The sequence below is a fragment of the Sebastes umbrosus genome, chromosome 11 (genome assembly GCF_015220745.1).
Source record: "Sebastes umbrosus isolate fSebUmb1 chromosome 11, fSebUmb1.pri, whole genome shotgun sequence".
NCBI lineage: Eukaryota > Metazoa > Chordata > Actinopteri > Perciformes > Sebastidae > Sebastes > Sebastes umbrosus.
Window position 1 is genome coordinate 17,201,067 of NC_051279.1, and position 16,760 is coordinate 17,217,826.

General features: G+C 39.6%; 1 protein-coding gene across 1 annotated transcript; it reads left to right on the forward strand.

Annotated features, from left to right (window-relative positions):
* Positions 1 to 66: 66 nt before the first annotated feature.
* erp44 (endoplasmic reticulum protein 44) lies at positions 67 to 16,698 on the forward strand. The gene is made up of 11 exons (XM_037784380.1): positions 67 to 273; positions 3,942 to 4,014; positions 6,649 to 6,688; positions 7,050 to 7,165; positions 8,193 to 8,377; positions 8,483 to 8,598; positions 8,685 to 8,859; positions 9,069 to 9,180; positions 9,273 to 9,414; positions 14,407 to 14,509; positions 14,610 to 16,698. The coding sequence occupies exons 1-11, from the start codon at positions 214 to 216 to the stop codon at positions 14,715 to 14,717; spliced, it is 1,230 nt and encodes a 409-aa protein (XP_037640308.1). The 5' UTR covers positions 67 to 213; the 3' UTR covers positions 14,718 to 16,698.
* The last annotated feature ends 62 nt before the right edge of the window (positions 16,699 to 16,760 follow it).

The window sequence follows — 16,760 nt, forward strand, 5'->3', positions numbered from 1 at the left end:
GTTTGGCAATTTTTCTCTTTTGAAAACTACACTACCCACAAAGCCTAACGACAGAACACCAGGAAGTGTCAACTGGCGGTTTCCGTGGTCACCGTGAGATTGGTTCCGCCGTCGGTTTCCTCCTGCAGCACTAGTACGATAAGAAGAGAAGCGGCGTCGAGACACAAGACTCACCTCCACCACCTCCACCACCTTTAATAACTCTACTGTACAATGAAACTCTTAGCAATATCTCCCTCTCTCGATATCCGCTTCGTCACGGTTGTACTGCTGGTAAGCTCATATCTCTCAGCCTTATAACATACACTGCTTTATAAGCTACAAGCTAACGTTGAGCTAGCTGAGTAACGTTAGGTAGCCTTAGCTGCTAGCTAACCCTGATGATAACGTGGCTTTTAAAGTGTCTGAAAGGTGATTTAGGGAGCTAGCTCACCTGTGCAGGTATTTATCAGGTTTCATTGTAGATGCCCTTTTGACTGGGTTTCACCAAACGACTCCCATAACTAATACAATGGATGAATATCAACTTCTGCCCTCCAAGAGGCGATTCAGAGTCCCTACATTTAACCACATCAGGCTAAAGATCAGGCTTTTTGTCCATCAGTCCATCTTGTTGCTAAATAATAATGAATGTGCTGCTAAAGAGATGTAAATGAAGAGGACAGATGGTCATTTTTTATAATGGGTTATGTATGAATAATGTGTGTGTTTCACCAAACGACTCCTATAACTAATTAAATGGGGAATATCAACTTCTGCCCTCCAAAGAGGTGATTCAGAGTTCATACATTTAACATCATCAGGCTAAAGATCAGGCTTTTAGTCCATCAGTCCATCTTGTTGCTAAACAATACTAATTAATGTGCTGCTAAAGACATGTAAATCCAGAGGATAATGGGTTATGTATGAATAATGTGTGTGTTTTTTACTTGACTGTCTGTCTGTCTGTCTATGGAAACAGTATGTCTATTTTATATGTGTACTTTTTCTTCAAACTGAGCTGCCTATGGATGCAAAATGAATTTCAGTGCAAACAGACAATATAAAGTTGTATCGTATCTTAAGTTATCCGGCTGCAATGTCAACTTAGCCTTAGCTGTAGTGTTGCAACAAGCCATAATCCTTCTTATATAATCGATATGTTTTTTTTGCACAACAGACTGTATAATCCAAACTTAATAAATGGGCTAGAGTTGGACTTCTTGGTAACTTAGTTGAGGAGGAATAAAGCATTAGCATTAGCTGTTACCACATAGTGACAGCAGGCAGGGAGATAGTAGCTAATTTGCCAAGCATGGTTAGTTTAAGTTTGTTTATTGAATGGGTGTGTCTGTTGTGTTTCATCAAGCTTAATACTTGTTATTATACGGATGCACACAGTGTATTTATTGACTCTTCGTGTATCTGTCTGTATGTGTCTGTGAATTGGTGCTCGCCGGTTGGTGAATTCCTCTGTTGTGGCTCATTCTGATTGGCTGACAACCCGGAACTAGACACACAGCGGCTGCTGCTGTGAGAGTTTAGCTTAGGGCCTGAGATGAAAACTTAACTTCAGAGACATTTCTTCATCGGTTTAACCACTGTAATGTGTCATTTCTTATCAGTACGCAGCTGTGTCATCCTATATGGTAAAAAGGGCACAGTGACTTTTTTTTTTACAATGTTGATTCTGTTAAACTTTCAAAGGCAAGGCAGGTTTATTTATATAGCACATTTCATACACAAAGGCAATTCAAAGTCCTTTACATATATGAAAGCAAGATAAAAGAGCACAAAGTGCATAATATAAAAACGAATAAAAGAATATAAAAGTATAAGTTAAAAGAAAAAAAATTAATAGGATAATAAAAACAATCAAATACAGTAAAGTGCAGCATTTGATCAATTAAGAAAAGCGTCTGAGAACAGTTTGGCCTTGAGACTAGATTTGAAAGTGGCCACTGTTGGTGTATTTTTGATCTCACCTGGAAGTTTGGTCCACAGTTGAGCAGCGTAGCAGCTTCAAAGGGAATCAGGAAATATTTTCTATAGAGCTGAAATGATTAGTCAATTGAATGATTAGGTAGGTGGTCGACAGAAATATTAGGAACTGTTTTGATTATTGATTAATCTGTGAAGTTATTTTTCATACATACATAAATTACTAAACAGTCATTGGTCCCAGCTTCTCAAATTTGAGGATTTGCTGCCTTTCTTTGATGGTATATTACATATCTTTTGGTTTTGGGCTTTTATTTGGATAAAAGAAGCATTTCTCAAAATGTCACCCTTGGCTCTGAGAAATTGCAATGTTTTTTTTTTTACTATTTTGACATTTTATAGACTAGATTATTAATCATTTAATCACAGACATAATTGACAGATTAATCTATAATAGTAAATTCTTAGTTTCAGTCCAAATTTACATCAGGAAATACTTAAACAATTTTACATCAGGAACATTTTTCGTTTTGGTTTGTGTGTGAGTAAAAGTTCAGTTTCATATTTAGGTTATCCAATAAAGCATAAAGCAGTGTGAGCTCTGGCTATTTCACTGTTTGAAAATTTGTGTTTGTAACACTCGAGGAGGATGACCGTCGTATATCCTGTTTGAAGAGGATCTTGAGTCAGCACAGATCACACAGTAGATAAAGAGAGTGCAGGCATACTTTTAAAGCATTGTAATGTAAGTGTTGACTACAGTGGCTGATGTTAGATAGTGAACATTTTGAAAAATGCAGTCTTTTTTGGACTTCTCTGTTTTTTCAATTGGCAGTCAGCCGGCCTAATATTGGTGTTCTTTCCGGCCATTTCACCCTTTTGGTGAATGTAATTTTAACTCTTAAATTTCTCTGTGCCGATCTCTTTCATACAGATTCTTTTCTACAGCGTTGACATCAGAGCTGGAATTCAGAAACCCCCAGCTGGTGCATCATAATTACACCCTTAATCTTTTTTTGAGTGATCCAGAGAGGGAGATACATGAAAGACAAAATGGATGGCTGCAAGATTAATTTCTTAACACAAAATATTAGAATTTGACGGACCATAGTTCTAGCTCATGTTCTCTAACTGAAAAGTTGTCAGAAGAAATAACAAAAACAAGATGTTTGTATAAAAGTGTGCAGTATTATTGTGTAATGGCTTCATTATTTGAGTAAAGACTAACTGAAAGAGTAAGAGTGCAAATACATGGAGCCTCAATTAAGCATTAGGCGGTGGCTCACTCTATTTGGTGATGAGTTGAATGATTTAGGTGGAGCCCATAATCAGTGCTAATGATTCATTTAAAGATGACCATTAATGTAGTTTGGCCACCTTTGGAGATATGTGGGCTCAACACACTGTAAGAAATGGATGCTCCTCCACTGTTCCATGTTTTGTCACACTTTTTTAGTGACATGTCAAAGTTAAAAAATACTGTGTTTGGATACTTTATTAAAGGAGAGAGGTATGTATATCCTTCAACAGATTCTGGACAAACATGAAGTATTGAGGGAAAAAACAGTCCACTGTTAAAATTTAAAAAAAAACAGGTTATGCAGGAAATGGATTATTGTATATTTAGCCCAGCACCAGGACTGACTGAGAACAAAGCACTGGAAAAATTATACCTCTCAGCTTTCCTGGGACACATGTAGGATCCCACAGTAGAAGTTGGAGAAAGTTGCTAACCCTAACCCTAAGCAATACCATGGCGTGTTATGTGTGCTAAGGCATGAGTTTAGCACTATGGTCCACACTGTGAGAGCTGGTTTTCAGTAGAGTCAGTCTAGATATGCTGGTTACCAGTATGCTGACTGGCCTGTTGAGTCATTTTAGTCCTGAATTCCCCCTCTGGTTTCTTAGTCAAGTGTCCTCAGAATCTTTTCTCTCCTCCCCCACATAGTTGTCTTAACCAGCATGCCTGTGTTTTTATGTTTTAATTGCTGATCATCTATCTCTTCCCTGTGTGCCTGTAGGTGATGGGCCTCTCTACTCCTGGCCAAGCAGAAATCACCAGTCTGGATTCAGGCAACATTGATGACGTCCTAAGTAAGGCATCATACGTAACTCTTCAAAAGTGTCTTAAAGGAATAGTTTTGCATTTTTGGAAACACACTTATTCACTTTCTTGCTGAGAGTTGGATGAGAAGATCAATACATCTGCCATGTTTGTTTATTCAGTTTTGGCATAAAGACTTGAAACGGAAGGGAAACTGCTTATTTCCTTGTATTTCTTCCTCATCTAGCCTAGTTCTTGGTAAGGAAGCATATAAGCATATTTCCCCAAAAAACTATTTAGTTAATACTCATTCAGATCTTAGTATTTTTTCCTCACTTAACTTCAACCTCTTCTACTCTACCCCTTTTACCGTAGATCCATTTTTGTCTTTTTTAGTTGGGACGGGATCTTTAGGGGGAAATAGCAGGTCAGCAGTAGATGTCACATAGAAGTGGTGTACAGCATTTGAAAGCTGGGAACCTGAAGATTAATTTGAGAGCACTGTGTGTCAATTTTTCTAGTCATAAATCTGTAATAAACATAACATTTTGTTTGTGCACCTATTTAAATGTTGAAAGTTTGGAGTGTATGAGGGTTTAGAACATTATGATAGAAGTATATGATGTCCATTCTCATGCTCTATTATGTCTTATAAGTTGTTGCAGAAATTGTTGGGTTGATACCATTTGTTACACAGATTTGGTGTTAAATTTAACAATTTTGTAACCACTCAGGAATTGATAAAAATTATCAAATAGTCCCTCCAAAATACAACATTAAAACACCAAGACCTTGAGGAACCCCATAGAAAAAGCCATGCTGTGATTTGGTATCAAATACTTTTGACATTTGGCGATTTGAAGAATTGCATTTTTTGGCATTGGATGGCGAGCACTTCTGTTCTGGAAACTGCCCAGAGACCCCCTTATTTTCATTCTACCTAGGAAAGCCATCCATCCTCTGAATGCTCTAGGTCTCTAGTTTGTGATTGTAAAGTTTCATGAGGCTGTGATTATCATAGAGGTCACCACAGGTCATTTTATACAGCAAGGTCAAATTTTAAAAAATGGTCTCACTAAAATGAAATGGCTACTATGGGGACTAACATCATCACACGTGAATACAGTTGGGCTCATTGGATCCACAAGATTCTCAGCTTTACAGTGATACACAATTTATGCAACTCAAGACTGTTTAGGGACCCCAGTATGCAGAAATTATTTTTAGAATAGGCGGAAATAATACATTTATACTACATGCAAAAAGAAACTGCATGTGATTATCATGAAGTGGACATGTCTGTGAAAGCTAAAAGGGAGACACGTGGGTACTCATAGAACCCATTTTCATTCATATATCTTGAGGTGAGAGCTTAAGGGACTCCTGTGAATATGGCTATGCCAGTTTTTCCTCGCCAAAATTTAGCTGGGGAGCTTTATTAGCCTCCTTTCCGACAAGCAAGCTTGACATGGTTGGTAGCCTGCTACAACCTCTGAAAGACCGTAAAGTTGGTCAAGGACGCCGGGATCCGAATGAGTAGAAGAGGTTAAGAGATGTAATTATTTTTTCTATCTTTGTTACGTCCAATAAGGACGTTATGTTTACAGTCCACTTTGTCAGATTGTTTGTATTTCTCTCACTGTTAGTTAGCAGCATATCACAAAAATCATGTGATTTGGTGGCCAGGGAGGAACATGGCCCATTACGCAATTAGTTGTTGGGGGAGATAAGACAAGCCCCCAGGAAGAGCCCCGGGCTAAGAAGCAAATTTTTGTAATCGCCAAACGGTGGAATTATAACTTCTGGGTCAGTCATGTGATGCCATTGGGCCCAAAATACTTACATTGGGAAAGAGATGTCTGTAAATCAGCGGATACAATTTTTTTTGAGGTAAATTATCTTCCCAGTACAAACACTTGAATAGCCCTTATTTAAGTCATTTGGTCCTAAAAGTTGTAAAATGCTCTAATAGCCAAATCCAGAGTTATTTCCCTTTCTCCGTTCATGTGAATGAGACCCAGTCCGAGGGCTGGGAGGCGGTTTTTAAAGGAAACGCTACTGCGCTTGCTCTATGGGCCCAGTGGATGCAGAAAATCGCTGGAAGATCCGGGTACTTTCTCACTCGGTAGTGGAGCCATTTTGGCTTCATGCGCCTATGAGCAACTCTTATGGGAATGAATGGGCGCTCGACTCCAACGCTGTATCCAGTTCTCCTTTTACATCCATGGGATAGCACCATTCAAAGTTTTTCCCCACTGGATTCCTTCCAACACATATGCAAATTGGCCACACCCATTGCTGCCTTGTCAGATTTGTCCTCATGCCACCACGCTGTTTGCCTCATTGTTGTAAGTCTGACCTACTTTATAGTCATTGGCCCTTGGCTTACCTTTCACCAAATAAACATTTAATGGCATTTCACCAGTGGGTGGTATGATAGATAAATACATACAGTGTGGCCACGAGTCACTGGTCATACATTTCTGTGCGCTGTAAGTGCTTTCTTTGTGTTTTTTTCGTAAGTGACAGAAAACTGAGGGGTTTAAGACTGATTAGCCTAATTACAGTTTTTTATTACAATTTAAAAAAAATAATTTTACTAGAAAAATATACATTCATGAGTGTATTTGTATGTATAGAGGCTTATATATTTATGTCCTGTTTGTGTGTATGTTTCCTTGCAGATAATGCTGGGGTGGCAATAGTCAATTTTTATGCAGACTGGTAAGTGTGTTGTTTCTCTCCCACATGTCATTGGACCTCTGTATATTGTGTCAAGAATGTTTAAATGTTGTTTTGTTCATGACGCTGATGTTTCCTACGACTGCCACATGGTGCAATAAGCATAATTAGATTGCTGTCATCCACAGTAGAGATTTTGTTGATTTTTACATCACGTGTTTGTGTTAATCTCATTTGGTCTAATTAATGGATGGATAATGGAACTGTTATAGGCAAAAATCATTTGTCAACATTCTCAAACACAGCAACATTTAGTTAAATGGATCTAAAAATCTATTTAACTTGCTTAGAAAATATGGAAATCGCTTTGGCCTCACACCACTTCCCCTGCCCTCCTTTACAGGTGCAGGTTCAGTCAGATGCTCCATCCAATTTTTGAGGAGGCATCTAACTTAGTGAGGGAGGAGTTCCCTGAAACCAAGCAGGTGGTGTTTGCCCGAGTCGACTGTGACCAACATTGTGAGTATTACTGACCATTTTATTAGAGTTTAGTGTTCTTTATAACAAAAGTACAACTAACAATTCAACTTAATATCACTTATTGGTCTTTACTGGTCTTTTTTTTCTTTTCTTTTTTTAAACCTATTACATAAAAAAATTATGAGAAATGCCCATCACAAGTTACTAGAGCCATACCATTTATTCATTTGATCAACAGCTATTATTTTTTTTATTATTCAACTACTAGTATTTATGTCATAACAATGTGAAACAAAGACAAGTAAACTATTGTTAGTAATTTTGAAGCTGAAACTGAATTTTTTTTAAATTTTTACTTACTTAAATGATTAATCTTTATAATTAGAATTAGTATTAATATATGGGATGGTTGTTGTTTATGGTGATCTAATGCTCTAAACTGCTTTAACACACTGTCATTTTATTATATATAAAACAAAAAAAAGACACACACACACACACACACACACACACAGACACACACAGACACACACAGACACACACTCTTACTATATTTGATGCACATATGTGCACATATGTACACATAGATGCCCAGGACACCAAAGCACAGACACATAAACCGCCCGCCTCAGCCTTTTGAGATAAAGCAAATTAAAGAGAATTATTGATGACCTGCAAACTGTTTGAAGACTAATGACAAAACTGCTGCTTCCTGTGAAGACGGGAGGCTTAGAGACGCCCCGCTGGGAGATTGACACCTGCCACATGCACACACACACACACACACCCTCACACACACACACACACACACACACACACACACACACATTCAGTGTGTGCAGAGAGAATATTTACTCTTGGCGGGGGGCAGCTTTCATGTGGGAGATCAGAGCTCAGCGCTGACTGAAGGCAGTGTTTTCAGACTGAGGTTTAACCTCCGTCTCTGTCACTGCTCCGCTCCTCATCTCCCCATCCCCCCATCCCCATGTGTTTTTACTCCGCTTCGTCCTCTTCATCAATTGATTCGTCCTTCTTTACTTAACTTCTCCCCCGGCTCGCTCTGTAGCGGACATAGCCCAGCGGTACCGCATCACCAAGTATCCAACATTGAAGTTGTTCCGCAATGGGATGATGATGAAGAGGGAGTACAGGGGTCAGAGGTCGGTGGCGGCCATTGCTGACTTCATCCGCCAGCAGCAGGTCGACCCTGTGAAAGAGATGCACTCAATGGCGGAGATTAATACTCTGGATGTGAGTGACAAACACACACACACTGTGTCTACAAAGCATTGCAATTTCAACAGTCATTGTAAAAATAATGGTATACTTTCTTTTCTCAACTTTCTTATTCAACAGAGGAGCAAGAGAAACATCATCGCTTACTTTGAAAGTAAGGACTCCGATAACTACCACACATATGAAAAAGTTTCCAACATCCTTCGAGATGACTGCACATTCTTGGCTGCCTTTGGGTGAGACACAACACCATCTGTATTTTAGGCTTAGTTTTAATTCTTCTATCTATCTTAAACGTTTCTTCTCTGCTTCGCTCTTATAGAGCCGTATCTGAGCCCGAGCGCTTCAGTGGAGACAATGTAATCTACAAGCCTGTGGGGGAGAGCGTCCCTGACATGGTCTACCTCGGCTCACTCAGCAACTTCGACCTGACCTACGCTTGGGCCCAGGACAAGTGTGTGCCTCTGGTCAGGGAGATCACCTTTGAAAATGGAGAGGTTTGTCACCTTCATATTCATATAGAGCATTGTCAACTTGATCTATTGCTTTTTGGTCTGATATGTAAATCTGGATATGTAGAGATATTGACACAAAAACCCGCCTGGAGGGTATTCATGGTGTCTGTTGGTAGTCCATCTGCTGAGCCACGGAAAGGCCCTTACTCCATCTGTCCTCAACGCTTTGTGTGTGTATTTGTGTTTTCCAGGAGCTGACTGAAGAAGGAATCCCGTTCCTCATCTTGTTCCACGTTAGAGAAGACACAGAGAGCTTAGAGAAGTTCCAGCATGAAGTGGCTCGCCAGCTCATCAGCGAGAAAGGTGAGGCGGTGAATTTTAGTTACTCATGAGCCAAACAGCCTTAATGTGTACAGAAGTGGTGTTCACGATGTCGGTGTCTCCTCCTCTCTCAGGGTCTATAAACTTCCTGCACGCCGACTGCGAGAAGTTCCGCCATCCTCTGCTCCATATACAGAAAACACCTGCCGACTGTCCCGTCATTGCTATAGACTCATTCAGACACATGTATGTCTATCCCGACTTCAAAGACCTCAAGTAAGTACCACCTTTCACTTTCTCTTTACAATTTAGTGTGTGTGCAGCAATATAGTCCTTAAAGGGCGTGTCAATCTGCGTTTTTCCCGTTTTTATTTTTCAAATGGAAATGCCTACTCCGCTGTTTTCCAAAAAGCAGTGACGAAGGTTACCAAAGTAAGTTAATCAAAGCTAATTAACAAGGTTATGAATAATGTGAACGATAGCACTAGATGAGTCAATGTTAGCTGTGCTAAGTTTGGAAATAACTGAAAGGCTTAGTTCGGATTTTTTGAAGAGGCGGTGTATGTATACTCCTGTGTTTTATGAGGTAAAATTACAGTTTTTTGTGAATGTGAACGTAGTCTGGTGTCTTTAGAAAGAGCGATATAACTGCTTCAGTTCCCCGTCAGAAAGGGCTGTCTGACAACGAGGTAAAGTGGCTCTGGACAGGAGCAGCAGAAAAATGTACTTTAAAAAAAAAAATCTGTATCAGTTTAAGTGTATGCTATATTTAGAATATTTTTACCTTACCATCAGACAGTCCTTTCCGAGAGGGAATTGAAGCCATTATATTGCTCTATTCAAAGCCACCGGACAACAGTAATTTTACCTCACAGAACACGGGAGTTGCTGGTCTACAGCTGCATCGATTGGTTAGTTTGTGCTATTGTGTCACTTTCGGATCCGAACTAGCGTGGCCTCCACACAGCAGTGCATTGCTTAGTTTTTGTGTCGGTACTCCTTTCTGCTTCTCCAAACTGGGAGCATGTCGACCTCCATCTAAGCACTGTACTGTAATTTACTAATGCTAATACACTGACCATGAGGATGTATATATACTGTACATGTAGCAGCGTCATCATGCAGAAACTTACGTCAGGTCACGTGGGAAAACGTTTTTAGAAAGACTTGGGGAAAATAGCATTTTGACACTAAAACATACATACTTTGACCAAAATTAGAATTTTTGGATTTGAATACACAAGGAACACCACTGGGAAGCCACAGAATTATATAAAAACCTCAAAAATAAAACAAAAATAATGGAGCTGCCCTTTAAAGATGCACAATATTACCAATGTCTGATAAATGATAAATGATTGTGGTAATTTCAAACAGTACCAACATATTTAATTTATTTTGTGATTCCACCATGTGTGCATCTCCCTTTAAACATTTAGAAACATGTTTTTTAAAAATAAGAGTGATGGTGGGGTAATGGTGATTGTTTCATGCAAAAAGAAATAGCCAAATATATAAATGAAAACTTACCACAAATGCAGCTGTAATTAACAAATGAATCATCCACATGTCAAATCAGTCTGATGTATTCAGCGTTCTTTTGGACATTTTTGAGCAATTATTGCCTGAAACTGATGCCGTATATGAAATTGTTCATAACGAAATTTCCTTAAATAAAGTTAATTTCATTACACACAATCACACACACACACACACACACACACACACACCATAATCCACTGTGCACTCAACAACAGAGAAATGTCACACCTCCTAAAATCTGTCCTTTATGAATGGGCCAGGACACCGGAGCTAATGTGACATGATTTGGCACGTGCAATAAGTGCTAAACTAATCCAGTCTAATCTAATTTAATCTTATTTATTCTGCCCCCCACCACTCGGCCTCCCCCAGTCCCCAATCAGGGTCTGATCAGATAGACACAAGCCCTGAGGACTGACCAGCCCTCCACAACCTAATTACATCACATCACCACCGCATGTGGCACACAGCTTGTAATTACATTAGCGCAGTGTATGTTATATATATATATATATATGTGTGTGTGTGTGTGTGCATGCTGCCCTGACACACGGGGTTAGCTGTGACTGGGGACCTGCTCCGCCTGTGTGATATGACAACAGCTCATGACCTGTCATTAATAAGCACACTTCACAGGACAGCGTTGATATGGATTAATGCTGCTTCATGACACGTCCGCAGGGGCCGATGTCCTCTGCTGCTGCCACAAGCTGTTTTGTCTCGTATCAACTTTATTGTTGAACTTTGTGTGTAGGAATGCCTTTCTCAGACAGACTGGCTTTTAACAGGCACGTACGAGTGATTTAAGAGAATTTGTTGCATTCACCAATTTTCTTGTATCCTGAAATTTCTCTTTGTGTGAACAAAATTCATGAGTGATCAAACCCTCTCGTACGAGCCAAAGGATCCTAATAATGCCTTAATCTGAATGAATTTGGAGGAGGGATGCATGATCTGATTTTTTTTTTCAGTCCCGATATGATACCCGGGCTTTGGGTATCAACCGATACTGAGTACCGATCCGATACCAGTGTTTAATTGATAAGCTGTGCCGCGCTCTGTGGACGTGCCTGGGATCATTCTTCTTTGTGAAGGGCAACATCAGGCTTGACTTAAACATTGCTTTCTTAACTTGTAACAAAAAACAAAATGTAACAAATAAATACATAGATATACATTTACTGAATTTTTATTTGTTATTAAAAATATTGTTCACTAGCAACTTGGTAAAAAATCTTCTAAATTAACAGGAATTATAATTCAAGTGTAAACCTTTTTTAATGCAGCAACAAATTGGTCAAAACTATTGAATTAAAATTCCATTATATTATGTATAAAGTATATAAACATAGAATTGAATCGGCCCCATTGTGACTGATACCCGATCCAGCTATTTGAGTCCGTATCGGCCCGATATCTGTATCGGCACATCCCTAGTTTGGAGTTTAAATGTGTTACAAAAAAAAAACATAAAGGTAAATAACTTAAATTAACTTTATGCTAAATTAATATTCAGTTCACACCATATCATCATGGCTTGCCAGTTTACCATTTCATTTTTTTTTTATTTCCTGATTTTATTGGCATATTTTGGCATTGCGACAATATATTATACATTTAAGTAGTTGTTTAGGGAAATTCTGGGGCTAACAGCTGTCTAGGGGTCTTTATGCAGGTTGCTGTCCAGGTTAACATCCTACGTTAAAACACCTGACAGTTTAAAACCACCTACTGTTACATCCCCTTCACCTTATGGACCAACTTAATATCGGAGCTTTGGCCCAGGAGGCAGAGTAGGTCGTCCATTAATTGCAGGGTTGTTGATTTGATCCCCGGCTCCTCCTGACTGCAAGTGTCCTTAAGCAAGAAAGCAAGATACTTAACGGGATAGTCCGGGTGTTTTGAAGTGGAGAAAAATGTATTTTAGCCAATTAAACAAAAGGCCCAACTAAAAAAATCAATATCAGTTTAAGTGTATGATAGCGTCAGACGCGCGTCTATTTTATAGAATAGAAGGCTCGCCTATTTTACACGCGAGCCGCTCGCGTCTCGCGTCTCGGCTGCGTGTCCCAGCAGCCACAGACAGTGAAGGTGATCTATTGACAGTATATGGACATCATATCAGCTACATAATACAGTTTACATGTCTAGACATCTGTAGAATATGTCACAGACAGTGAAAGTGATCTAGTGACTGTATATTAACATCATACCAGCAAGACTTTACTGCAGTTTACATGTCTGGACATCTGTAGAATATGTCACAGACAGTGAAGGTGATCTATTGACTGTATATGAACATCATACCAGCAAGATTACTACAGTTTCCATGTCTAGACATCTGTAGAATATGTCACAGACAGTGAAAGTGATCTAGTGACTGTATATTAACTTCATACCAGCAAGACTTTACTACAGTTTCGAGGTCTATCTGTAGAATATGTTACGGAGATGAAAAAAAGTTAAGTTAAGTAAACTTGTTTTTAAATCAACACTTCCTGCTTTCATTTCAAAATAAAAGCCCTCAGGCGTTTTTTTCTATAGACAGAATCCCTTCATTTGTTAACACAAGGCTTTTATTCTGAAATATGAGCAGTCAGTGCTGTGGAACACGCAGTCACTTTGAGAGCTCCAAGAATTGATAATGTTTGGGGTTTAAATCAACACTTCCTGCTTTCATTTAGAAATAAAAGCCCTAAAGCGGGTTTTCTTTGCACAGAATTCCTTCATTTGTTAACACAAGGCTTTTATTCTGAAAATTGTGCCGGACAGTGATGTGGAACAAGCAGTGACTTGGAAAGCATCATAAATGAATACAGTACGGAGTTTTAATTGTGGATTATTACTATTATTTACTAATTACCACACGTTTCTGAACCTTTCTCTGTCTAAAATAAATATAAATTATATTTATCATGAAGTTAAATGGCCATTAAAAGGCAAACTCTATGCAGAAAGAAAGGGCTGACATCAGCAGCAGAAACCCAGCTGACAGGGCAGCCGACATGCAGCCGACACGCGTCTAGTGTGAACACCAGACTCCTGCATCACGTAGCCACCACGTGATGCAGACGCCACGCGCTCCTGATGCGGGTAGTGTGCCCATGACTTAAATTGTAAAACACTTTATTCACAAATTTAGAAAAGCACATATAAGTGCAGTTCATTTACCATGTCAGACCATTCCCACTTCATTTCTGTCGCCGCTGCTCTGATGAAGTCGTTGACAGCTGTACTATTAATATTTTCTAACTAGTTTCAGATCCCCTAATACAAATACTGATACTACTAAAATGTCCAACAGCAGAACAGGAAGCTCTGCATTGTTAATTTTTATTTTTACTGTCCTCAACTACTGAAATTCTTAGTCGGCTATCAATCATATGATTTTATCGACTAATCAGTTAGTTGATTTAATCAACAGATCTGTAAAACTGAGTTTCTCCACAAAGAATCACACAAAACCGCCACTTTAAATGTGTTTACCAGAGATGTGCTCATCAGTTTCTAGTTTCTTCGAAATAAGTCATGCCACCAAGAGGTGGCAGCCCTACATTTTTGTGAATGGGCCTGTCTTAAATCTCACAAATTGAAATTATCAATTCATAACAAGTTTGAACAGTTCAGAGTTGTTTGAATCCAACTTGTTAGTACAAAGACTTGGATGAACAAGCCTCCCAGAAAAAAGCATGATGTCCAATGTGTGTTTCTCTGTGTTTTTTTTAGTATCCCTGGCAAGCTGAGACAGTTTGTGTTGGACCTTCACTCTGGGAAGCTTCACCGAGAGTTTCACCATGGTCCTGACCCCACGGACAGCACACCCGGACAGGTCAGACAGCAGCGTCAGCACGCACTAGTACAGTCACTGAAAGTTGATTATTTGCTACATCATGTGAAACTTGATTGTCTGTTCTAAATGTTCCCCTCAGGAGGAGACGGGAGAAGTGGCCAGCAGCCCTCCAGAAAGTTCATTCATGAAGCTGGCGCCCAGCGAGACTCGCTACACCATCCTCAACCGGGACCGTGACGAGCTGTGACCTCAGCAGCCTTCCAGTGATCCTGTGACTCAATGCCACGCCCCGGGGTCAGGGAGGGGGTTAGGGTTGGGACAGGCCAGCGGGACAGAACAGCAACACCCAACACCCTTACCGAAGAGAGAGAGATAGAGAAGAGGAGGAGAATGAAGAAGAAGAAAAAGAAGAAGACAGGAGTTCAGTCCACAACACAACATGTTGGAATAACCTATATTTTCATAACTCTTTCACGTACAATTTTTATTTTGGATCAAAAGGAAAGGGGGTAAAGAAGAAAAAAGTGTGTGGGCAGGGGTTAGGGGCATTAGGACATCAAGAGACGTGTTTTTACTTTTATTTTTTTTTGGAGCTTGTAAATATGTTTGTGCTACATGGGAGTCTCATTGTTGGTCTAAATTAAATGCAGAGTTTTCTTTATTTTATTCCTTTCTTTTACATCACCTGGCTTTTTGTAGAAAAAAAATCCAGTTCCCTCACTCCAGTTGTACGGTTCTTATCTGTGGGTAGTCCAGTTCAGCCTGTCTGAGAGGAGACGCTTGCTAGTCTCACTGACCTCACGGCTGCATCTCAATATGACCAACTCTAGTCTAATTCATTTGTATAGCACAAGTTAGAACAACATGCCTGTTTGAAGTAGCTTTATCTCCATATCTTCTCCACACACACGGAATCTGAAGGAATAGAAACATATTTTTAAAAGCTTGTTAGGGGAAGACGTAATTTCAAATCATGACTTGAGACTGAAGATAAAGAGACAGAGCTACTCCAGCCTATTGAGATGCACCCCCTTCTCTCCTTGGTACTAAATGGTTATAGATTACGATGTCTCTTACAGTGCTTAGAAAAAGTATTGCCCCCTCGGACCTTTTTATGCGTCACTGTTTTCACAACGCTGAATCACAGTGGATGTAATTAGGATTTTATTTTTCATCAACAATCGACAGAAAATAATGTCAAAGTGAATGAATTCTAAATTCTGTGTTTAGTAGAAGCCTAAAACTGCACAACCCCCAAAACGCACCAACCCTATCATGAAGCCTGGTGGTGGCAGCATCATGCTGTGTGGAGGCTCCTCTGCAGCGGTAGAAGGTTAAATTGATGCAGCAAAGAACAGAGAAATCCTGGTGAAAACATGCAGCTATAGATGTATATTTAACAGCAAGACAACCCCAAACATAAAGCCAAATCTAGACGTGGATGTGAAAGAATTAGTGTCCAGATGTTACAGGCCTGTTGAAGTAGACCTAAGGCTGTAACTGTTGCCAAAGGTGCCTCTATTATTATTGTCTTTAAGGACATGAATACTTGTGCAATCAGGAATTTTGTTAATTTTGTACCCAAGAAATCTGAACGTCTTATTTGTCTGTTCAGTGTCTAAAATGCTGATTACCTCCACTAAAGTAAAACATCAAATGTCCAAGGGGGGCCGGATACCTTTTTTAAAGGCACAGTATTTGCCATAACACCTCTGAGTTGTGTTCCCGGAAATCAAATAAGAGGAAAAAAAACGTTTTGCAATTCTGTACTTTAAAAGAATTTATGAAATGGCTGTTGTTTTGCTGTTGCCTGTCGTCAAATGTGTCATCATGCTGGGGGAGAAAAGACTGCGTCCTTCCCAGTGTTTTAAAGAGACGAGAGGGGAAAACCCATGTGATGAACGGTGGAAATTTAACAGTCTGCCACTTTATACAAGTTCTCCTAAAACTGGTTTTGTCTCTTTATATGTCTTTGAGGTTTTGGTACAAGTCTAGATCCCTGAGATCCCCTGAGCGTGAATGAAGTCAGAATAAGAGTGTGGGGGACCCATTGCTAAAAGTTTGTACTGTGCGTCCTGCCCTTCCGTAGAGGCCAACAGATGCCTGCATAGTGACATATCAGCCCACATACAGGAGAGCAACGGGGGGGAGCGTGATGCCATTTCTAAACCAGTCATCTCAGAGGGGAAGAAGAGTAAAAAAAGTAAATTAAAAACCATTTTACAGGATATTGTGTTGTCTGATGCTTTGTATCTGAACTCTGTGATATTTATCCAATGAATGTCATTAC